At 38.2% G+C, this 24675-nt stretch overlaps 2 protein-coding genes across 11 annotated transcripts in view; one reads left to right on the top strand and one right to left on the bottom strand.

The window, feature by feature from the left end:
• The window catches only part of Tubd1 (tubulin delta 1), a 38413-nt gene extending 29800 nt beyond the window's left edge, over nucleotides 1-8613 (bottom strand). For all 3 annotated transcript variants that reach the window (XM_077801350.1, XM_026398007.2, XM_026398008.2), the window contains exons 1-5: nucleotides 8219-8613; nucleotides 7108-7324; nucleotides 4866-5013; nucleotides 3867-4083; nucleotides 2296-2527 (exon numbers count right to left, since the gene is read on the bottom strand). In XM_077801350.1, coding sequence (XP_077657476.1) covers nucleotides 2296-2527; nucleotides 3867-4083; nucleotides 4866-5013; nucleotides 7108-7279 — 769 coding nt within the window. In that variant the 5' untranslated portion in view covers nucleotides 7280-7324; nucleotides 8219-8613. The remainder of the gene's footprint in view (nucleotides 1-2295; nucleotides 2528-3866; nucleotides 4084-4865; nucleotides 5014-7107; nucleotides 7325-8218) is intronic.
• A 139-nt stretch (nucleotides 8614-8752) lies between these two features.
• Nucleotides 8753-24675, top strand: part of Rps6kb1 (ribosomal protein S6 kinase B1) — a 108998-nt gene continuing 93075 nt past the window's right edge. For 5 of the 8 annotated variants that reach the window (XM_026398042.2, XM_026398044.2, XM_026398040.2 and 2 more), the window contains exons 1-4: nucleotides 8760-8976; nucleotides 18413-18462; nucleotides 20183-20303; nucleotides 21491-21559. In XM_026398042.2, coding sequence (XP_026253827.1) covers nucleotides 8836-8976; nucleotides 18413-18462; nucleotides 20183-20303; nucleotides 21491-21559 — 381 coding nt within the window. In that variant the 5' untranslated portion in view covers nucleotides 8760-8835. Of the gene's footprint in view, nucleotides 8977-9479; nucleotides 9577-18412; nucleotides 18463-20182; nucleotides 20304-21490; nucleotides 21560-24675 lie in introns of those variants that run through there. The other 3 variants (XM_077800909.1, XM_077800907.1, XM_026398041.2) reach the window with 3 other exon arrangements.

Genomic DNA, 24675 nt, shown 5'->3' with positions numbered 1-24675 from the left:
AGAAATAAAATAAAGGTATTGTGTTTAACTACAATTAAAAAATAAATATTTAAATAAATAAATAAAAATAAAGATAAATTTATTATTAAATATTATCTACAACTAAAAAAAAAAAAAGTAACACAGTCACCAAATAACACATGGATTTTTTTTCTTTGGCAGTCCTGGGAATTAAGCCCAGAGCCTTCTACTTACAAGGCAATCACTCCTACACTGAGCCACATCCCCAGTCCTCCTCTCCAGCTTTCTTGTTCAACTGCTGTCACCTTACCCATTTTTAGACCTCACTGAGAGCCTAATCCACCAACCTCTTCCCTTCTCAAATCATCAGACTTCTTCTTTCTGGCAAACTCCCAGTCTTGGATCAGTCCCTCTCCTCACATTCTCAGTCAGAGCATAACTGAAGAAAATCAGACCACATGGCAGATTGGGACCCCCTTGAGTTCTTAATCCTCAAACATAACACCAATTTATGACTTAGGTCCACGCTACTTATGAACTTCAGATACATATACTCCCTACCCAACAAGTATTTTCTTGAGTGTTTACTATTTGCCACAAACTGTTCAAGCACTGAGACAGACTGGTAAACAAACTAAACAAAAATTCTCACTTTATAGACATTACTTTCCTATGTTCATATATGACCAATGTAATTGGTCATATTTACATGATCAATGTAATTCCACATGATGTACAACCAGAATGGGAAGATGTACACACACACACACACACACACACACACACACACACTCACTCTCTCTATATCTATATATCTATATATATATATTTAAATAAAATTAATCTCATATAAAATTCATTTTATAATTTATGTATAAAATATGTCAAAGTAAAGTCTACTTTCATGTGTAACTAAAAAGAACAAATAAAAAAGTTTTTTTAAAATCCTGATTTTAGCGCGACTCAGTGGCCCATGCCTGTGGTCCCAGCTACTCCGGAGGCTGAGGCAAGATGAAAACTTAAGACCAGGAGTTCAAGGTCAGCCTCAGCAACATGGGACAAGATAGTCTCAAAACAAAAAAGGAAAAGAAAATTTTAAAAAAGAAAATACACATGCTAAATTTTAAGAAGCAGAAGGCAAGTAAAAAACTGGGACTGGCAAGAATACAGCTCAGTGTGAGGCCCTGGGTTTTATCTGCAGCTCAAATAAAGAAAAGAAAGAGAGGAAAGAAAACTGGGACATACAACTTTTGGAGAGATCAGAAATGGAGGTAGGGCTGGGGATGTGGCTCAAGCGATAGCGTGCTCGCCTAGCATGTGTGCAGCCCGGGTTTGATCCTTAGCACCACATACAAACAAAGATGTTGTGTCTGTTGAAAACTAAAAAATAAATATTAATATTCTCTCTCTCTCTCTCTTAAAAAAAAAAGAAATGGAGGTAGAGATAACAGAGTCAATTACATTTAGATGATCTGAATTGATAAGGTACCACTTGAAGAAGAACTGAAGAAGAAAGAATGGTGGGAAATGTAAAAATGGTCAGAAAATACAAGAGTAATTAGGAAGGAAGAAGAAGAAGGAGAGTGAAGTCCTCAAGCTGACAGGTGCAGGAAGGAAGGTCAAGAAGGGAGCTGTCAAGTATAAAATGCTGCCAGAAACTCAGGCTAAGACAGGTCTGCTGAATTGGGGGAATAGGCAGCTACAGTGGTACAAGAGACAGAAAGAGAGAAGGCCAGTGGCAAGAAATTAAAAAGGGAAATATATAATCTAGAAACCCAAAGAAAACCCAAGAATGAAGGAAAATGTTTGCAAATCAATATATTAGATAAGGGACTTATATCCAGACTATATAAAGAACACACAGCTAGGTGAGGTGGTGCATGCCTGTAATTCCAGTTACTCGGGAGGCCCATGCAGCAGGGGGATCACAAGTTCAAGGCCAGCCTCAGTAACATAGTGAGACCATGTCTTGAAAATAAAATATAAATAGGAATAGAGTGTTTGTCTTGCACGAACAAGGCCCTGGGTTTGATTCCCAGAACCACCTCCCAAAACAATAACAAAAAAAAAAAAAAAGAAAGAAAGAAGAAAAAGAAGAAAGGATCCTGAATGATTCAGTTAGTGTATAGTATCTACCACTCTTGAGAAATTTAGCAACTTCTCGAGAATTTCAGTACAGCAGTTCAGAGATAAAAGCAGGCCTGAGAGAAGGTTTTTGAGATGAGGGAGATTTGAGTGTATCTTCAGGTGGAGGAGAGGAGACAGTAAAAAAATAACTTTGAGGGTTTCAGAGTAGGAGACTTTCATACAAATAGCACACAGAGGGATAAATACCTAGTGGGTTTCTTCTGTAGTGAAAAGCACCTTCTTCAGAATAAGTAGGCTGAAACACACTTCCCAGCTGATGTGCAAGGACTTGATTTATATCACTAAAGGATATCTGCTTGATATTCATGAGCTTTGCACAGATCTTATGGACAGCATCGTTCTCGTGAACAAGGAGGGCATCTGAAGATCGGTACAGGTGAGAAAGAGTCATAATGGAGTTGTAGTTCTGAACAATAACCTGAGGAGGAAAAGGTCAGAAACAAAAAAGACAGGAGAGAATAGTAGTTAAGAGCAGAGATTCAAAGGGTAACAAGTCTAGGTTCACATCCTGGCTCTGTGATTTTCTAGCTGCATGACTTTGGGCAAGTTTGTAATGTCCGTATGCCTCAGTTTTCTCATTTGAAAAACGGGAATAATAATTACACTAGCATTGGGGCTGGGGCTATAGCTCAGCGGTAGAGTGCTTGCCTAGCACATGTGAGGCCCTGGGTTCAATCCTCAGCACCACATACAAATGAATAAATAGAATAAAGGTATTTAAAAAAAAGATTTAGTTTAAAAAAAATAAAAATAAAATAATTACACTAGCATCCTAGAGTTCTAAAGATTAATGATATAATATAATGCAAGTAAAGCACTTAGAATCATGCCTTGTACACAGTAAGGGCATGACAAATATGAGCTACTACTATTATGCCTCCTTCCTACATCATTTCCTAGAATGACTTATCTTATTACTAGGCTGATCACAGGAAATTGGCCTGCATAGAAAATTTCCTCCCAATGGAAAGAAATTATTTGAGCTAGGCATGGTGGCACATGCCTACAAATGCAGCAGTTCGGGAGGCTGAAGCAGGAGGATCTCGAGTTCAAAGTCAGCCTCAACAATTTAGCGAGGTGCTAAGCAACTCAGTGAGACCCTGTCTCTAATAAAATACAAAATAGGGCTGGGGATATAGCTCAGTAGTCAAGTACCCCTGAGTTCAATCACCGGTGTTAAAAATATATATATACTTGAAGGCTGGCAATGGCTCCAACATGCGATCAAGGCCCCTGCTTTATATACAATAGCCAGAGGGATTATCTCATAAATGGGTTTCTCAGAGAAGAAGCACAGTCATCTTTGGAATTCTGTTCATTCAGTGCTTGGGAATGAACCCAGAGCCTTGTGCATGCTAAGCACATGCTCTACAACTAAGCTATATCCCCAGTCTTCATCTTTGGAAGTTACAAAAAAAAAAGAAACACTCAATTGTATGGAAATGTTTAAGCAAAGTTACAGGAATTGTTCATAAAAGTACCGTATTGTGTAATCACTCATGATGTTGTAACTTAATGTTTTCTTTTTTTTTTTAATATTTTTTTGTTCTCAATGGACCTTTATTTTTTATCTATTTATATGTGGTGCTGAGAATTGAACCCAGTGCCTCACACATGGTAGGCAAGTGCTCTACCACTGAGCCACCACCCCAGTCCCTTAACATTTTCAAAGAAAGGGTGAGAGCCACCTTTTACTCACATTCATTTTAATTACAAAGAATAGAAAACATAAACTTTTCCATTAATTATGTTCATACCTCACCAGTTCCATAGGGCCATATAATCTGATTCATTCTTAAAGAGTTTGAGTACTGATCTTGTAAATCCTGTGTAATGAAGGCTCCCAGCCCAGATCCTGTGCCCCCAGCTATACTCATTATGATGAAAAAACCACTCAAGGAGTCACATTTCTCCACTTCCTTCTGGATTAGGTTCATGATAGATTCTTCATGCCTAGGTCCATGTACAGAGTAACTGCAATGGCAAAAGAAACAAACACAAACACTTTTCAATTTAAACAGAGATGCAATGCAGAACAAAGAAGTCTATTCAAAGCTTTGAAAGTGAAGTAACTCTCATGAAAGGTTCAGGTCCCTGACGGACAAAATCTAAAATATACTAGTCAAACACATTTAACAGGTGATTATGACTATTAGCAGAGTGCATTTACAGGATCCTGAAAGTTCTCATTTATAGGCCATTCATTGAGGTAGAGCTTTCAATTACCAGGTAGTTTATGGTAGAACATAATATTTTATATATATAACAACAGGCCTAAAGCAATGGTTCTCAAACTCTGCTGCACATTGGGAGTTATGGGAGCTTTGAACATCTCAATACTTGAGCTTCACCCAAAACCAATGAAACCATAATCTCTAGAAGTGAGCCCTAGATAGCAGGATTTTCCCAAGACCCCCAGGAAATTCTAATGTAAACTGCAGTAAAGTTTGGAACTACTGCCTTGTAGTGTTCTCTAGAACTTATATTCCTGCCAAATAAAGATATTGCATTGACAAGTTAGTTTGCAGCAGGTCAGTGATGATGGAAAACCCTGCTATAAAAGATCTTTGGTTTCATCCGTACTTGTATCTGAGGCAGAGAGAGAATGAAAATTTCTTCTCAGTGAAGTCAAATTCTCAATTTTAAAACAACAATTTCAAGATTGTGTGCTCCACATATTAACTGTGCAGTTGTAACTACAGGGTCCATTAACTAAAGCTGTAACCAAACTAAAAATCATGAGGAATTATTCTTACCCATATGCCCAGTTGTTTCCAGAACCTTGTTTTTGACAGAAGCATGCATGCTGACCATATTTCCATCGGCCAGACTGAGAAGCCTTTGTCAGAGTTTGATTGATAACCTTAGGTTCCATGTCAATAAGCACAGCCCGGGCAACTGGAACTAGACAGGGGAAAAAAATCAACAGAAAAAATATGTCTTATTTGGGTAACTTAAAAGCATAAACTTCTAGGTCATTGAGCTACATCTCCTGCCTTAGGTCCAGAGGGGGGGAAAAAATCAGAGATTGGGAAAAGAAAGATTTGTCATAATGCATAGAAATACTGCAGCAACAGATAAATGTAGACATTAAGCCCAGAGTTCTGCTAAGCGGGATGAATCAGTGTGGGATAAAATGGTCACTTTAGCTGGGTGTGGTGGCACCTGCCTATAATCCCAGCTACTCAGGGGGTTGAGGCAGGATTGCAGGTTTGAGGATAGACCAAGCAACTTAGCTAGACTCTGTTTCAAAATAAGAAAAATGAAAGGGCAAGGATATGGTTCAGTAGTACAGTGTTTGCCTAGAATGTGTGGCCCAGGGTTCTATCCCCAGTACTACATACACACAAAAAAAGCCACTTTGGTCAGGTCTGCAATACCTGTTGAATGCTTATAATGTGCTATCTACTATACTGGGAATACAGAGATGAAGACAACATCAAACCAATCCTAGAAGGACTCCTGGGAGAGATGAAACACAACAACAACTTAATCAGAGTGCACCATATGACCCACAATGAATCCATGCCAAAGGAGCAGCATATTCAGAGGTACAAAATACCACTGGGGCAAGAGGCAGCTCAAAATTGTTAAAGCAGAGGATGGAGGAGGGGGCAGAAGTGAAGGACAGGAATGGAAAGCAGACAGGGATCAGATCTTGGAAATTCTTGTAGGCAATGCTACAAAGCTTGAATTTGATCTTTTAGACAATGATAAACCACCTAGCATTTTCAAGCAGGTGAGGAAAATTGGATGTCTTTTTTAATGCAGCAGAGTGGAGGACAGATGAGATAGATAACAAAACTCTAGGCAAGGAAACCTAGAAGGAGTGTCTTGAAACACTCTAGGCAAGAGAGGAAAAGAGCCAGAACCAAGTCAATGACAGTGGAGATGAGAAGAGCAGAACAGCTTCCAGAGGTACATAGGAGGCAAAATTAGCAGATTTTGGTAAGTGTAAGTTTTAAAGGCAAGATAATGAATGCCATGGGTATGGAGATGTTACATTTGAGGTTAACATGGGAGATGCAACAGGAGATGTCCACTAATCAATCTACAGCTGGAAAGAGAGGCTGGGGTAGAGGTTTGAGAGTCAGTGGTATAAAAAATATAACACATTATAGTGACTGAAATCACTCAGAAATATACCTGTGGGAGAAGAGGAGATTCTGAGGGAAAAAAAACTACTTCATAAGAAGAGTTCAGAGACTAAGAAGGAGGAATTTCAAAGAGGCAGTTTTGTAGTTACTGTTATCAAATCCAGTAGAGAAGTTAATTGAAGAAAAGAAAATCATGCAGCTGGGTGTGGTGGTGGTACAGGACTGTCAGTTCCAGCTACTCAGGAGGCTGATGCAGGAAGATTGCAAGGTTGAGGCCAGTGTCAGCCACTTAGCAAGACCCTGTCTCAAAAATAAGATTTACATAGAATGTAGCTCAGTGGTGGAGTATTTGCCTAGAATATGCAAGGCCCTGGGTTCAATCTCCAGTACCAAAATAAATAAATTAATAAAAATTTAAAGAAGAAAGAAGGAAAAGTAAAACAGTAATGAGGAAGTCATTGGAAACTCTTCTTTGAGCAGCTTCAGTGTGTTGTGGGGCAGAAGCAGGATTGCAGTTGGTTAAGCATGACTCTCCTTTGGAAATCTTGGTTGGAAATGCTAAGACATAAGAAGGAATAAGAAAGGTATAGTCAAGAGATAAGTTTTGTTTGGTTTCATTTTTTATGGTGTTGGGGACTGAACTCAAGGCCTCACATATGTTAGGTAAACTATTCACCTCAGCACTACATTCCAATCCATTTGGGTGGTTTCAGATTCATAAAGTCTAAGCATACTTACCTGCTGGAGGAAAGATGTCCTGGAGAGACAAAGGTTGCTAACACAGAAACAAAGGGCCAAAATCATAGTTATTCCCTAGTGAAACTGAAAGGGACCAGGTACAAACACCTTAAATTAAGCAATTTAAGTCAGAGTAAAGAATAGGACTATGGACTACATATACCTCCATTTTCTTCCTCCCTGAAGAATCTTTCTTGGCAAGATGCTTGATATGCCTCATTTTCTTTTTTAGAGCAGAGTCCTTGGAAATCATGTGAGTCACTAAATAAAGTATCAAACACTTCAAAACCAATCTGGTTGCCACACTGACCAAGCTGCACTGTTACTATTGACATGCTGAGCCATGAACTAGTCCTGTTTCTTCAAAAAAAGTGAGCATCCTGTAACAGAAAAAACACAGAATCACTACATTATTAATAAGAAAAAGTGAGATGCCATGTGCATTAACTGTAAATCAATAAAAAGTAACTTTAAAAAATGCCTATATGTATATGGCATTATATGTGAAACAAAATAGGTCTATTGTCTAAAGAGCCAGTCATTCAGGAAAGTTCTTCTCTTCTCTACTTAGTTTTAGGATTTGGGATTTTCTGTTCCCAAATGCATTCACACACAGCTTAATGGTTTCAAAAATCTGATTTGTACTCACTTTTTTTCCTGTGTATGCATTTGAAATAAAACAAACAAATCAAAAGAAATTCAAATTGAAGGAATTAGTAACAAACACTTCACAACACAGGGACACTAGAAGTTGGCTCAACAATCATAGTTCAATTAACATTAATTTTCTCTGGTAAAATAAAAACTTAATCTCTTTCCACCAACTACCCTTCTGGCCTGGAAACTATAATTAACACTTTAAAGAAAGTCTTTGTGTTTAGCTCAAGTAATACAGCAAAAATGGAATTTGGAGAAAGAAGATCATATGATATAGTAAAGATCATTTAGAAATTGAACACAGGGGCTCTCTAACCACCTAGCTACATCCCCACCCCTTTTTATTTTTTGAGATAGGATTTCGATATATTGCCAAAGGTCGGCCTTAAATTTTTGATCCTTCTGCCTCCGCCTCCCCAGTCGCTGGATTAGAGGGTGCAACATCGAGCCCAGCTATATCTTCATTATTTTTAATGAAGACAATTTTGGTAAAGATTAACACCAAGTCCATGCAACACTGGAAATGAGCGGGGGGGCTGGGGGGGGAGGAGTTCTGAGCCAGCTCATGTACCCATAATATCAAATCTTCAGAGTAAGTAATATTATTCTCATTTTACCGATAAGAAAAACTGGTGCTCTGAAATGTTGTTTGACTTTCTCAAGGCCACCAAACTAGTAAGTGGCAAAGCCAAGACTCTCTCTTTTCCCACCGGCGGAGCTCCGGGCTACCGCCACTCACTGACAGCCCTCCACTTCGCCGCGGTTTCCGTCGAGTTCAAACTTCAGAGGATCAACCCTCTCACTATGAGCATGCTCCTTTCCGGAACTAAAAAGTCACAGAGAACGAAAGCATATGTTTCTTAAACGAAGAATTTTACTGTACTCCCCGCCGTTTCTATTCAGAAAGGTTAATTACGCATGTTCGATTTCAATTTATCAACTTCAGATATGTTACGCATGCTCATTGTCCATCAAATTCTTTGGCTGACAATGCGCATGCTTTAGTCTCCCAGCGAGGCTTCGGGTGGAGTTTTGCGCATGTTTCTGCCAGTACCTAGATCCTGGAGATAGTTCTACGCATGTTCACTGCCCACAGTTTGACTTCATGGAACTCTATGCGCATGCTCTAGCGCTGAACTTGAAGAGCCAGTCTGGGGCCTAGGCGCAGACGCACTAAGCCTAAGCAGCCGGTGATGGCGGCAGCGGCGGCTGTGGCTGCGGCGGGTCCGGGCCCATGAGGCGACGACGGAGGCGGGACGGCTTTTACCCAGCGCCTGACTTCCGAGACAGGGAAGCTGAGGACATGGCAGGAGTGTTTGACATAGACCTGGACCAGCCAGAGGACGCAGGCTCTGAGGATGAGCTGGAGGAGGGGGTGAGGCCCGGGGTCCCGGGGGGCCCGAGGTGACAGGGCCAGGGCGGCGGCGCGGGCCCAGGAAGCCTGGCGTGTCCTAGAGCACGGAGACCCTGGGGGGCGCGAGTAGTCTCCTGGACTAGCTGAGGCGCCGCGCGGCCGCGCAGGGGACCTGGCGGGGAGGACCTGGCCCTAGGTATGAGGCCTCTGCGGGGCTCGCAGGTGCAGGTCGCGCCCTTATCCCTAGATCAGCGGAGCCCCCAGCAATCTGTCTGTAGAGAGGTGGAGAAAAGGGCGCGTGGTCGATTTCTGGAGCTGTTGAACTTGAGTGTGGCGGGGCACGGGTGGTGTGAGCGTGTGTTTGGGGGATGGGGGTGCTAAATGTCCCGTAAGTGCAGGTGAAGCGCGGAAGGGTTTCCCTCGGAGTGTAAGATTTCAAGTATTAAATCTTCAGACCTCCCACAACCACCTCTCTTCTCGGCCTGTCGCTTCTCTCCTAGGAAGCGCTCAGCTGTTAGAAGTGACAGCTGAAAACTTCTGTCGGGAGTAGCACTGCCGCTGCTGTTACAGCCACCAGGAGTTTTATTTCGGGAGCAAGGGGGCTCTGCTGCATCTTCCAGGGTTTGTTTGTTTGCCTTTTTTTTTTTAAACCCCCTTCCGTGTGACTTTTTTTTTTTTTTTAAGTATCTATAATGACACACGGCATTTGTAACTTAATTTCCTCCAAGTTGAAGATGTCTGTATTTTTTTTCAGAATAATTTATGTAATTTTGGGGTGGGAAAAAACCAGTGTTGACAGCTGTGATTTGGCTTGCCAAAAATAAATTGCTTGAACTGAGACTTGTGAATAGTGGTGTGAGGACTTTCCTTGCTGTAATTTAGGGTGCTAAATTTAGAGTTGTTTTTCCTAATGCACGTCTCAATTTTACCTTTGCTGTGATACTATTGGTTATTCTTTATGAAATATAAATTTTTCTAAGATACTTATGGGAAAAAAACCAAATTGCACCTGCAGTGCAAAAATGATGTAGTTTATTACTGATTATGGACAAACGGTCTTCAAAGTTAACCTCATGGCAATTTAGGTCCTAAATTCCATTGTGTATATGTAACTTATGACTGCTGTCAGATGTTTGCTGTAACCGCATAAGGGGCTTCCCTTCTCTTTTCTCACCCCCAATTTTCCTCCTCTGGCAAGTAAATTGTGTCCTACTGCTGACCAAAGATTGAGATGCTATATGTAAAGAACTTTGAACACTTCATGAAACTAAGTGGGCTAAAATAATACTGTTCTTTTCATAATCAAATGAGTTTCAATCGAAGTCACACAGTTTAGAAGGTGGGTATTGAGAAATTTTTTTTAAACTGATATATTTTTGTATGGAATTCTAGTTAGCCTCTTAATTGGACATAGTGAACACTAAATACAGTTTGAAACAAATACAAGATTACTTTCTATGTTTAATATATTCTGTTGTATTGGTTCCATATGGAAGTGGCTGTGGAGTAGGGCAGGGGAGAAAACTAGATAGAAAGAATGTGTTACGTCTTTGTTAGTTGAACCGATTTTCCAGACTACAGGTTTATCCTCCTTTGAAAGTACACTATTGTATTAAGATTCCCTATATGAATGGGGATTTTGTTTTTCTTCTCACATTCTAAATGTGTTTCAGAAACACTAAGTGTTACAGGTTAGCTTTACTCCTGGGCTTTTGTTTTGATGAGCATAGCAAAATTCTGATAGGATGTGGTGGAGGGGGACTATAAGATTCTGATAGGTTATGGTCGAGGGGACCAGAAAAAATGGAAAAGCCAAGAAATGTGGCCATTACTTTAAGAAGAGGAAGTTTCAAAAAAGAGCAAAGGTAATTAAGAGCAAAAGATTTTGAGAGAGAGCCTTCAGTAAAATATCTTACTTAGCAGTGCTGTTTATTTATTTTAATATATGACAGCAGAAAGCATTGCAGTTCTTTTTTTTTTAAGTATTCATTTTTTAGTTGTAGATGGACTCATTACCTTTATTTTATTTATTTATTTTTACGTGGTGCTGAGGATCAAACCCAGGGCCTCGCATATGCTAGGCAAGTGCTCGACCACTGAGCCAGAACCCCAGTCCCCATTGCAATTCTTATTATACATTTAGAGCACAATTTTTCATTTCTCTGGTTGTATGCATAGTATATTCACACCAATTTGTGTCTTCATACCTGTACTTTGGATAATAATGATCATCACATTTCACCATGATTAATAACCCCATGCCCCCTCTGTTCCCCTCCAACCCCTCTGCCCTATCTAGAGTTAGTTTGTTCCTCCATGCTCCCACTCCCTATCCCACTATGAATCAGCTTCCTTATATCAAAGAAAACATTCGGCATTTGGTTTTTTGGGATTGGCTAACTTCTTAGCAGTGCTTTTGGAGTTGAAAGTGTTTCTTTTGAGTGTTATTCTTTTTTTTTTGGAGACAGGGTCTCACTAAGTTGCTTGGTAAATTGCCAAGGCTATTTCGAACTTGCAGTCCTCCTGCCTCAGTTTCTTGAATTGCTGGGATTACAGGCATGTACCACCACCCCTCACTAAGAGTTTGTTTTGCTTAAGGGGCTCCTCAAGATGGACAAGGAAGAGAGTTGGAGTGGGATTGGGTTGGTAACCCAAAGAGATTCAGTGGCATACAGAGTACTCTGATATTTAAAATGAGAGGGTTTTTTTTTTTTTTAACCTGAAATATGGGTAGAGTTTAGATTCTTAGAAAATCTTCAAATGTTTCCTTTTGGTTTATTATGCAAACCTTTTAACCTTGGTATCAGAGTAGCCTCACTTCTTCATTTTATAGTAAGGAAATGGAGGCATAGGCTAGAGAGATGATTGCCTACAATCATATAGTGGTGTATTCTCACTCCATTCAGCAAATTTCGTTGCACAGATTTTTCATTGCATTTATTAGTCTTGTTATGTTTTGCCTCTTTGTGGTATGTCAAAAGTGAATTTTGGCCATACTCACTGATAATGTGACCTCGAGTAAGTTGTCTAATCTTTGACACCTTTCTGTAAAATGAGGGTTACATGAAAAAAAAAAAAGTTAAACATTCTCAAAATATCCTGGTATATTAAAAAGTTAGCTGATTCATGGCAGTACTGACAGGTACTACTCATTTCCTTGGCAATGAACCAATCGTTCAAGTTTACCCTCATTCATACCTAGAAACTTAATTATAAATGCAGTTATAGTATTAGTATAGTATAGTATAGTATAGTATTTTAGAACTGTAACATCAGGGTTTTTTTTTTCTTTTAATCATTGATCCTATATGCCTTTTTAGATATGTTATACTGAGTGAATCTGTAAGTATAGGTTTTTACATGCTTAATTAAATTTTCAGAGACTAAATGATGAAGAGATTGAATTGATGCATTTATGGATAAAGTAGAAGAATGTCTGTCATCTAATTAAACACAAAACAAACTCTGATTGAACACCCAGAGGAATGTAATAGTGTATATTAAAAACAATGGTTTAGAGTTTTGATGGGGGATTATTATTATTTTTGTGTGTGTGATGCTGAGCATTGAACCTAGGGCCTTGTGCAAGCAAGGCAAGCACTCTACCAACTGAGCCATATCCCCAGCCCTTTTTTTTTCTTTCTTCTTTTTTTTTGGTACCAAGGATTATAATAATCATAGAGGCTTACTATACAAGTTTCAGATTGGGATATCATATTTTTATTGAGTAGAATGTTTAATATTTTTGAAAAACTAAGTACTAGGTAGTATATACTTAAATATTTATGATTTTGAAAATTATAGAAAAAAATCTCATCAGTAATTATCTTGTCTTGTAATACATAATTAACATAAAGCAGCAACTGAGATTTTGAGCAAGGTTTATCCCTTTCTCCCAGTTCATCTGGATTACTGAATTTCATAAAGGAAGTATATGTGTACATTCAGACAAGTGGATAATTGATTTCCTAAAAATCTTTTGTAGAATGTATGTGCCTATATGTACTGGTAATCAAACCCCTGGTTTGCCCCTGCTAGGCCAAGTGCTTAACTACTGAGCTATATCCCAACCCATGGATAATTGATTTAACAAATATCTGGACTAAGGATAATTTATTTAAACTTTTATAAAATCTATTCTTTCGTTGAGTATAGGCATATTAATTTGAATTTGTATACATTTTTAATTTAAAACTTTGTAAATAGTCATTCTGGTGGGCTAGTTTGAAACAGTGTATCTTGTATAGTACCTTTTTTGTCAATCATAGTGGCACACAGAAAAAGTATTGGATGAATCATAAAGCTTAAGAGAGCAGAAAAATTCTGAATAGTTTCTTGTGAAAGAAGTCTTTAGTGTGTATTATATAGTGTTAGCTTCATTGTTCTGGTGTGAGACTTTTCTAAAGGAGGAGCAGAAAGAATTACACCTTTTGTGCCTTTGCCCTAGAAGGTAACGGGTAGAAGTTATAGGCAAAGATGCAGGTGGTGTTACAGGCCTGGCCAGCTCCGGAAATGAAACATAGCCAAAGGGCATATCTTATGAGGTGGCTTCAAAGTAATGGTTCTATGTTAACTACTCTGTGGTCTTTAATTTAGAATTAAGTAAAATTAAGTAAAAAACAATTATGTAATACCACTTTTATCACATCTAGGAGAAGTTAGTCTTTTGTCTTTAAGCCATCAGAGGTGATTATATGGAGCAACAGCGACCAAAGAAACTAACCATAGCCATTCATACCACTTCTGTTTGAAAATTGTATACAGTTGAAACTGTGAGAATTATTTTTCAGCTTGATAGTGCCCTATCCATTTGCATCAGTTCAGTCATGAAACATATACATCCTGGTTTTACACTTCATCCTGAGTTGTTCACACATGAGCAAATTATGACTAAGATAGTAAGTTTACGCCATGAATAAGTTATGACTGAATTTTGTGTTTTTATGCTTTTGGATGTCTATTCTTTAAGAATACTACCAGTTTCATTGTGTATCTTGGCTGTATACTGATAACTTTAAAGATTTATTGGCCTAAATGTCTTTGGAATTGTTCTAAAATTTTAACTTGAAGACTTCTGATTTTTTAGAGCCTTTTCTAAAGTGATACTCTTTTGTGTAAAATGACTATTCAGTAATTTTCATTTTAAAACTGTTTTTTATACCAATAACTGAATTCCTGCTGCTAATTTTATTATTATTATTTTGGTGCTGGGGGATTGAATTCAGAGGTGCTCTACTGCTGAACTATATATCTCCAGTCCCCCTTTCCTTTTAAAATTTTTAAATTTTGAGCTAGGCGCAGTGATGTATACCTGTAATCCCAGTGGCTCAGGAGGCTGAGAGACAGGAGGATCCTAAGTTCAAGGCAAGCCTCAGCAATTTAGTGAGGCCCTAAGCATGTTAATGAGACCCTATCTCAAAAAATGAAAAGGACTGGGGATGTAGCTTAGTTGTAAATTGCTTCTGGATTAAATCCCCAGTACCCTCAACCCCCATTTTTTTTTTTTTTTTTTTTTTTTTTTAATTTTGAGATAGGTTTTGCTGAATTGCCAAAGCTAGCTTCAAACTCACAATCCTCTTGCCTCAGCCTCTGGAGTCGCTGGAATTATAGGCGTGGGCTACTGTGCCTGACTTTTTTCACTTTCTTAATGGTATTTTTAAAAAAATATTTTTAGTTGTTGATGAACCTTTTTTACTTTATGTGATACTGAGAATCAAACCCAATGCCTCACAATGCTAGGCAAGTGCTCTACCATTAAGCTACAACCCCAGCCCTTAATGGTATTTTTTGAAGGCCAAGATTTTTAATTTTCAGTGAATCTAGATGATTAGTTCTTTTTCTTTAATCATTTGTGTTTTCAGTGATGGATCTAAGAAATCATTACCTACTTCATCATCATCTGTGTTTATTCTGCATTTTATCTCTTATGTTTAAATCTTTGATCCATTTTGAGGGTTTTTGTTGTTGTTGTTATTGTTGTTACTGAGAATTGAACCCAGAGGCACTTGACCACTGAGCCACATCCCCAACCCTTTTTATTTTTTATTTTCTTGAGACAGTGTCCACTAAGTTGTTTAAGGTCTCACTAAATTGCTGAGACTGGCCTCCAACTTGCAATGCTCCTGCCTCAGCCTCCCACATGACTGGGATTATAAGTATGTGCCTTCATACCTATCTTGAGTTAATTTTTATGTATGTTGTAAAGTAAGGATACAAATTATTTTTTTTCATGTGAATATCTAGTTATCCCAGCACCATTTATTGAAAAACAAACTGAATATTCTTGGCATCTTTGTCGAATCAATGACTATAAATGAAAGGATTTATATCTGGGTTCTCAATTCTACTCCATTGATCCATATGTCTGTCCTTTGCCTCTACTATCTTGATTGCTGTAGCTGTGTATTAAGTTTTGTTTTGTTTTTTGATACTGGGGATTGAACCCAGGGGCACTTAATCACTGAGCCACATTCCCAACACCACCACCCCCACCTTTTTTTTTTTTTTTTTTTTTTTTTTTTTGAGACAGGTTCTCCCTGAGTTGCTTAGGGCCTTATCAAATTGCTGAGACTGGCCTGGAACTTGGAATACTCCTGCCTCAGCTTCCCAAATTGCTGGAATTACAGGCATGCACCACCACACCCAGCTAAATTTTCAGATTGAGAAGTGTTAGTCCTCCAACATTGTTCTTTTTCAAGATTGTATTGGCTTTTGGGGGTCCCTTGCATTTCGTTAATATATAATATTTTATATTTTATGTATGTATATATATATATATATATAACATTATACATTTTTTAGTTGTTGGAAAAACTTTATTTTTAAAAAATATTTTTTAGTTGTAGTTGGACACAATACCTTTATTTTATTCAGTTAATTTGATGTGGTGCTGAGGATCAAACCCAGGGCCTCGCATGTGCTAGGCAAGCACTCTACCTTTGAGCCACAACCCCAGCCCTTTATTTTTTATTTATATTCGGTGCTAAGAATCAAACCCAGTGTTCCACACATGGGCCAAGCAAGTGCTCTACCACTGAACTACAACCCTAGCCCGGTTCCCTGCATTTCTATATGAATTTTAGAATCAACTTGTCTACATCCTCAAGAATGAAACCTCAGATTTTGATAGGATTCAATCTATTCTGTAGACCATCTTGGTTAGTATTGTGACTTGACAATGTTAAGTCTTCTAATCTATGCTGTCTGAGGCGGCCTCCCGGAGCCAGTGTGCCTTTTGACCTGCCACAGCCACACTTCTGGATGTCTGCAACTTCTGCACCAATGTCCAGCCCTCAATAAGACTTCATGCCCCCAGAGTAAGCTCATTCTTCCTCCTTTGGTTCCTGCAATTGAACCCAGTGGTGCTAATCTTGGAGAAACATCCCAGCCCTTGGAGACAGTCTGGCTAAATTGTCCAGGCTCGCCTACTATTGCTGCAGTCCTCTGGGGATTACAGCCTTGAGCATGTACTCCCTGGCCTCAGCTAATTGTTCACATGAAGACTAGCATACTCAGTGAGAAGGCCAGGGGTTGAGAATCCTGGTCTCATGGACCCTACTAAGACTCCCCCCTAATATGCTTTATTTCTAGTGGTCAGTAGGTTTGAGTTTCCTGTTGCAATTGGGGAAATGTCCAATCCTAACCCTCAGCTACTGAGGGAATTCAGAGATTTACAGACTTTTCTGTGTTGCCTGGGTTCCCTGTGCCTTTGATTTCCCACTGCAAAGGGCCCCCAAGGGAGACTGGGAGTGTGGGGAGCTGCCAGAGGCTTAGCCATTGCTGAGACCTGCTTGGGAAGGTGGCTCCCTGCAGTGGACCTGGGCCAAGTAGTTGGCATGGCAGGCAGGAGCTACAACCCACCTGAACATTGTCTTTAATAAACTGATTTCTTGGGAAAAAAAAAAAAAAGTCTTCTAATCTATAAACAAGGAACCTAAACAGGAATATTTAGATTTTTTTTTTTTTCGTTTTTTGGTACTGGGGATTGAACTCAGGGGCACTCAACCACTGAGTCACATCCCCAGCCCTATTTTGTATTTTATTTAGAGACAGGATGTCGCTGAGTTGCTTAGCTCCTTGCCTTTGCTGAGTCTGGCTTTGAACTCAAAATCCTCTTGCCTCAGCCTCCCAAGATGCTGGGATTATAGGCATACATCACCCCAGGGAATATATAAATCTCTGAAAAAATTTTCTCAGTGATGTTTTATAATTTTTTTTTTCTTTTTGATACTGGGGATTGAACACAGGGGCACTTTACCACTGAGATACATCTCAACCCCTTTTTATTTTTTATTTTGAGAGGCTGGCCTTAAACTTGCAATTCCCTGCCTTAACCTCCCAAGTCACTGGGATTACAGATGTGTGCCACTGTGCCCAGCTATATTATACTTTTCACTGTTCTAGTCTCGCCACTTTTGACACATTTTTTCTAAACTATTTAAAAATATTTTTCATTGTAGATGGACATAATACCTTTATTTTATTTATTTGTATTTATGTGGTGCTGAGGATTTAACCCAGTGCCTCACACATGCTAGGCAAGCCCTCTTCCACTGAGATACAACACTAGCCCCTAAGCTATTATTTTTGGGGAGCAGGGATACTAGGGATTGCACCCAGGAGTGCTCTATCACTGAGCTTCATTCCCAACCCTTTTATTTATTTTTTGAGACAGGGTGTTGCTAAATTGCCAGGGCTGGCCTGAAACTTGTGATCCTCCTGTCTCATTCTTCCAAGTAACTGAAATGACAAGTGTGCATCACCACACCAGGCTTCTAAGCTATTCTTATTGATGCAATTGTGAATGAAGTTTTCCTAATTTCATTTGGGGATTGTTCATTACTAGTGCATATAAGGTTAATTAAATTTATTTACTCATTTACTCTGTAGTCAGAATGGCCAGCATGAATCCTAAATATTTGAGTACATTGCTTAATTATTTTTCCCTGATTAGCTCTATTGTACATTACATATCTTAGACTAGTTGTGATTATCTTAGACTTAGTTCAGAGCATTGTGTTAGTCTTCCTGACAGAAGCATAGCAGAATAGCACTTTGTATGAATAATTTGATTTAATAACTCAGAATGTAATGCCTTCAGTTTCATCATGCACACGAATATATTTTTAATAGATATATGTCATTTTTGAAGGAAATGCCAATTGATTTTGTTTTGAAATAATGAATGAGTGGACTCTGTAGTATAGTTGTAATGTGAAATTAAAAATGAAAAATGTGGAGGGGAGGAAGAAATTAAAAGAGAAAAAAAATTGAAAGTGAAGCCCCCATAGTATTGTGTACTTTATTTTGTTCACCACCATATTTGCTGGTTATTAAAGTATAGAAAATTTTTAAGATGGTTTATTTATTTAATTCTTTTTCAGTTATAAGATAAAACATTAAACTTTTTAATTTTATGTGTATGTGATTATTCTAAAATTTTTAACATATTTTTCAGGGTCAGTTAAATGAAAGCATGGACCATGGGGGAGTTGGACCATATGAACTGTAAGTTTATATGAAAAGATTTTCATTGTGCTTTCCTTCAAGTAGATTATACTAGTTCTAGTTCATAGCCATCAAGTGATTCCAGTAACTTGTTCTTAAATATCTAGTCATTCTTATAGACTTGGTTTATTGAGTTTGGCACCAAAATCTGATCAATATAATAACATATCCAGAGTTGTTGTTTTTTTTCCAGGTGCTGGGGCTGGGGATCGAACCCAGGGCCTTGCACTCGTGAGGCAAGCACTCTACCAACTGAGCTATATCCCCAGGCCCCCAGAGTTTTAATATTATGTATAGATTTTGATAAAAAGCTATTTATTCAAATTCATGGTGTATGGAGTGAATCTAATTTTTTTCACTGAAAAATTTGTTTTAAAAAAATCAAACGTGTCTAGTTTTTTTTTAATACATCATTCAAACATATTCATGCAGTCTTAAATCATTTTAAACAAGCTGTATTTAGTGAGTATGGTGATTAATCTGATCTGCACCATACCCTCAGGTAAAAAGCTTTGGTATGGGAGGAGATTGAGAATATAGATCACTCATATAGGAAACATAAATGACAGACACAATTGCCACCCCTTTTGGAGTATTTATTTATGCCAGTACTGGGGATTGAACCAAGGGGTGCTCTACCACTGAGCTACATCCCCAGCTTTTTTTTTGGTACCAAGGATTGAACCCAGAGGCACTTAACCACTGAACCATATCCCCAACCCTTTTTTGTGGGGGGGGGGGTCCCAGGGATTGAGCTCAGGAGCACTTAACCACTGAGCCACATCCCCAGCCCTATTTTTTTAAAAATTTTATTTAGAGACAGGGTCTTACTGAGTTGCTTAGTGCCTTACTTTTGCTGAGTCTGGCTTTGAACTTGTGATCCTCCTGCCTCAGCCTTCGGAGCAGCTGGGATTACAAGCGTGTGCCGCTGTGCCGGGCTCCCAACCCTTGTTTTATATATTTTTTTAGAGATAGGACCTTTCTGAGTTGCTTAGGGTCTCCCTAAGTTGCTGAGGCTGGCTTTGAACTTGTGATCATCCTGCATCAGCCTGGAGCCGCTGGGATTAGTTGTGTGCTCCCATGCCTGGCTAAATTTTTTATTTTGAGTCAGAATCTCATCAAGTTGCCCAAGATAGTCTCAAACCTGTGATTATCCTTCCTCAGCTTCCCAAATTGTAGGCATTACAGGTGTGTGCCACCATGCCTGGCCATGGATAAATTTTATTAGCAAGAATTTTTGTAGCCTAAGAATGAACTAATTGTAAATTTTGAAAGTCTTTGATTTCAGCTGAAGTTGAAAAATGGTGTTATGTAATACCTTTTCTCATGGACATTTTGAATTGGATAGGTTTTGAAAGATCCTAAGAAATCTAAATGTGAATAAGTATTCAACTAAATTTGAATAACTGGAAGATTTTTTCCTCTGTCACCTTAATAAACTTATTCTAATTTCCCTTAGTTTGGAGGTGCTTCATGCATATGAAAATAAATGATGGAGCATTCTGTGAACAAGCAGATAGACAATTATCAGCCCACCCTGATAATGACCTGCCATGTCATTAAATCATCACTTTTCTTAGAGCACAGATAACTAGTTTTATTGTTGTGTACTTTTTTCCTTTTACTTAATTGGATTCCATTTCTTTTATTGCTTTCTAACAATGTGATGAAGAAATTTAACTTTTTGCAAATTTACTTTTGGTTGTGCTTTTCTTCCCAGTGGCATGGAACATTGTGAGAAATTTGAAATCTCAGAAACTAGTGTGAACAGAGGGCCAGAAAAAATCAGACCAGAATGTTTTGAGCTACTTCGGGTACTTGGTAAAGGGGGCTATGGAAAGGTAGGAAGTATTTTTGAAATGAGAGCTGTTGTCTGTGTTGGTTAGATTGCTTTTTATACCCTTGTTCTAGCAGTTATCTTTAATCTTTGTTAGCCATTAGCAAAGAATATGGTTTGACTTGAGGGATGTAAATAGTTCCATTTTCTTTCTTGCTACTACCACACAGGTAAAAATCTGCCATATAATAGATGCTTAGTATTTGTTAAATAAGTAGGCACTGTGCCAGGCAAAGTCTAGTATTAGAAGATGGATTCTTTCCTTTAGTTAAATGATACCTTGTATAAGTATCCTTTACAAACTACTGCTTACTTTCAAAAGGCATGCACATTAAGTTATCTGTTATTGATCTCTTAATCTCAATTGATTTTCTTTGATTTGCAGTTACCTGGAGAAATCAAGTTAGGGAAACTGAAAAAATAAGAAAGCAGACGAAATTTTACTATCATAGTTTTGCCGTAGGCAAGACCTCACCTTTAGGTGTTCTGTCCAAGAAAACTTACATCCAGCCATTTTATTTCAAGAGACAGAATTTAGGTAACATCTTGGTTAGGATTAGGTTTTAATAATTATTTATATTATTATAAAGTATTAATTTTTGCCAAATATGACATGTGTAGTTTATTCTTTAACTTAAGGACATATCATATGTTTTGACCATTCTGAATGTGTAGCACATGCACTTCAAATTCATATATTTTAACTGTTGCATGAAAATGTTTTATAGCTAGCTATTTTTTAATGGAATGGATAAATGGCAATTCCATATCAACTATTATTAAATAGTTTTATATGAAACAAGAACAGTGGCATCTCTGGAATAAATTTATGAAGTATTTTATAATTTTTGAGTTTGTTATGCTTTTGGAAACCCTGACTATAATTTATTCTAAGTAAACTGGGATTTTATGTATTAAAGTAGCACAGAGTTCTCATCACTAGATGGTCACTTTCTATCATTGCCAACAGATGGCAGCAGAACAAACAAGAAAGTTCCATGTTTAACAGATTTCACTAGTAAAATTTAAAATATGGTCTATTCCAGCTGATCATTTTTGCCCATACTATTCATGGTGCTAAGTTTTACAATATAAACTATTGTGTTAATTGTTTCATATAAATAGCAAGTAAGGGAGCATAACTCACATAATTTGGCTTTTAATAACACAAATTTTTATTTCTTTATTCAGGTTTTTCAAGTACGAAAAGTAACAGGAGCAAATACTGGGAAAATATTTGCCATGAAGGTGCTTAAAAAGGTGATTCCCTCCTCCTACTTTTTTTCCCTCCACACAATGTTTTTTATTGCTATAAAAGTTTGACTTTGAATTCTCAGTCAGAAAAATGTATTTCTAGGGACTGAAAAGATAGTTCAGTGGTAGATGACTTGCCTAGGATGTAGGGAGCCCTGGGTTCAATCCCTAGTACCACCAAAAAAGAAAAAAGCAAATGTGTTTCTGGAGGCTTGAGTTGTAGCTCAGTGGCAGAGCATGTGCTTAGCATGCATGAGGCCCTAGGTTTAATCTCTAGCACCAAAGGATGGGAGGAATTATTTCTAATAATTATCCTCTTAGAAAGTGAGGTCTGTTTTGTTACTTTTAATCCTGTTTTATTTCTGCCTGGTGAGTGTGGAAAGGAGAGCACTTTCAGTTCTCTGAAGTAAATCTAGCTGTTTTTGGTCTCTTTTTTTCTTTTTCTTTTTTTTGGTGGGGGGTGTGTATGCTAGGTATTAAACTCAGCATTCTGCCATGGAGCTACATCCCAAGCCCACCCCATCCCCTTTTGTTTTTTGATACTGGGGCTAGAACCCAGGGATGCTTAACCACTGAGCTACATCCTCAGCCCTTTTTTATATTTTATTCAGAGACAGGGTCTTGCTGAGTTGCTTAGGGCCTCACTGAGTTGCTGAGGCTGGCTTTGAACTCGAGATTCTTCTGTCTCAGTGGGATTAAAGGTGTACACCACTGCACCGAACCCTAGTGCCGCCCCCTTTTTAAAATATTTTTTTAGTTGTTGATAGACCTTTATTTTATTTATTTATATGTGGTGCTGAGAATTGAACCTAGTGCCTCACACATGCCAGGCAAGTGAGCTACCATTGAGCCACAGCCCCAGTCCTGCTAGTCCCCTTTTAAATATTATTTTAAAACTGGATCTCACTAAGTTGCTCAAACTGGCCTAAAATTAAAATCCATCTCCTCAGTGAGTAGCTGGGTTTATAGGTGTTTGCCATCACACATGACTAGTGTCCATATTGTTAAGTAATAAGCATATACTGCTATTTCTTAGTTCAGTTTTAGAATTATGTGTTGACTTCCTATTATAATAATTAAGGATCTTGGGGCTGGGGTTGTGGCTCAGTGGTATAGTATGTGCTTAGCATGCGTGAGGCACTGGGTTCGATCCTCAGCACCACGAAAAAATGAAATAAAGATGTTGTGTGTCCACCTTCATCTAAAAAATAAAGATAAAAAAATAATAATTAAGGATCTTAATTTCTTTTTTTCCTCACTCCCTTTTTCATATCCTCTCATTTTGGTTCATTTTCTTTGACTTTGTGTGTGTGTGTGTGTGTGTGTGTGTGTGTAACTTTTTTATTTTTAAATGCCTGATATTAGAAAGTGTTTTTAGTTGAGTAGAATAATGTGAAAAGGCTTAGGGAATTGAAATAAGAACATCAATTATTGGCATTAGCCTAGAGAAATAATTTTGTAAGAGTCAATGTTAGGGGCTGGGGACGCTCAGTGGTAGAGTGCTCTGCTGGCTTGCTCAAGGTCCCAGGTTCACACAAAATAAATAAATAAATACTCAGCCTCACCCCCCACCCACCCCCGCCATGGGGTTAGAATAAAAAGAGTCAATGTCAGTATATTACTGTAAATACACTCTTTACAAGTAAACCAAGTGGTGAAGATTTACTAGACTTAAAAGTAGAGTTTTGGCTAGTTATCATGAATTCATTGTGTGGTAGCAGTCTAGTCACTTAGCCATTTTGGTGATTTCCATTTGCTTTGATTTTACTAATGTCTTCTCACACCTTTCAACAACTCTTTGAAACACCTTAAGTCTTGGATTTGGGCTGATTTATTAGATAATCTATCAGTTCCATTTATTTTCTTAAAGACCTCTCTTTAGAAACCTTCTATTCTCCTGTTTTCATCTGGACTGGTAGGTCTCTGGATAGACCTGTCATTACTGTCTCTTCATTATGGTCCTTAGAATTGATTGTTGGCTCCTTCAATATTAGATCCTGTTTTCTGGATCCCATATGATTCTTTTTCTTAGTTATGCCTTGTTTCCTTCTGCTAATAGCACCTTTTTTTTTTTTTTTTTTAAAGAGAGAGAGAGGGAGGGAGGGAGGGAGGGAGAGAGAGAGAGAGAGAGAGAGAGAGAGAGAGAGAGATTTTTTTAATATTTATTTTTTAGTTATCGGCGGACACAACATCTTTGTATGTGGTGCTGAGGATCGAACCCGGGCTGCACGCATGCCAGGCGAGCACGCTACCACTTGAGCCACATCCCCAGCCCATGCTAATAGCACCTTGAAAAAGGGTATATGATGATAAACATTAAAAAAATATTGCATGTTTGGAGCTGCTGTTGTAGCCCATATGCTTGCCTAGCACATGTTCTATCCTAAACATCACATAAAAAAAAGTATTGCATCCATCTACAACTAAAAAAAATTTTAAAAAATATTGAATGTTCGAGAATTTCTTTATTATACCTTTGTACTTGTGTGTCTATATGTGTGGGACTGGGGATGGAACTTGGGGCCTTATGCATGCTAGGCAAGCACTCTACCACTGAGCTACATCCCCACCCCTGCATAATGTTTAAATCCAGTTAACATATTTATCTCTTCAAACATTTGTCATTTCTTTGTGGTGAAAACTCAAAAGTTCTGTTAACTCTTTTTTTTTTTGGTGGTGGTGGTAGTGGTGGTGGTGGGGTGATTAAACTCTTGGGCTCAGTTGTGATCAAATAATCTTGCTTCATCCTCTCAAGTAGCTGGATCTATAGCTGTATATCACCATCCCTGGCTCTTCTAGCTTTTTGAAATGTATAATATATTATTGTTACCTATAGTTACCTTATTGTGCAGTAGTACACCAGAACTTCTTGCTCCTATATCTGTAAATGAGTAAATACCATTTGATCAACTTTTCCCTATCCCTCCTTCTATCCTACTCTCTGTAGTCTCTGTTAATCTTCATTCTACTCTAAACTATTGTGAGATCAATCTTAGCACTGATTGTGTTGTGTGTGTATATGTGGGTATGGTACTAGGGATTGAACCCAGGAATACTCTACCACTGAGCTGTATCCCTGACCCTTTTATTTTGATACAGGGTTTTTTAAGTTCCCCAGGCCA

This window comes from Urocitellus parryii, chromosome 7 (assembly GCF_045843805.1).
Source record: "Urocitellus parryii isolate mUroPar1 chromosome 7, mUroPar1.hap1, whole genome shotgun sequence".
Lineage (NCBI taxonomy): Eukaryota > Metazoa > Chordata > Mammalia > Rodentia > Sciuridae > Urocitellus > Urocitellus parryii.
The sequence above is the reverse complement of the archived record's forward strand: the minus strand, read 5'-3'. Positions and strand labels throughout refer to the sequence as shown.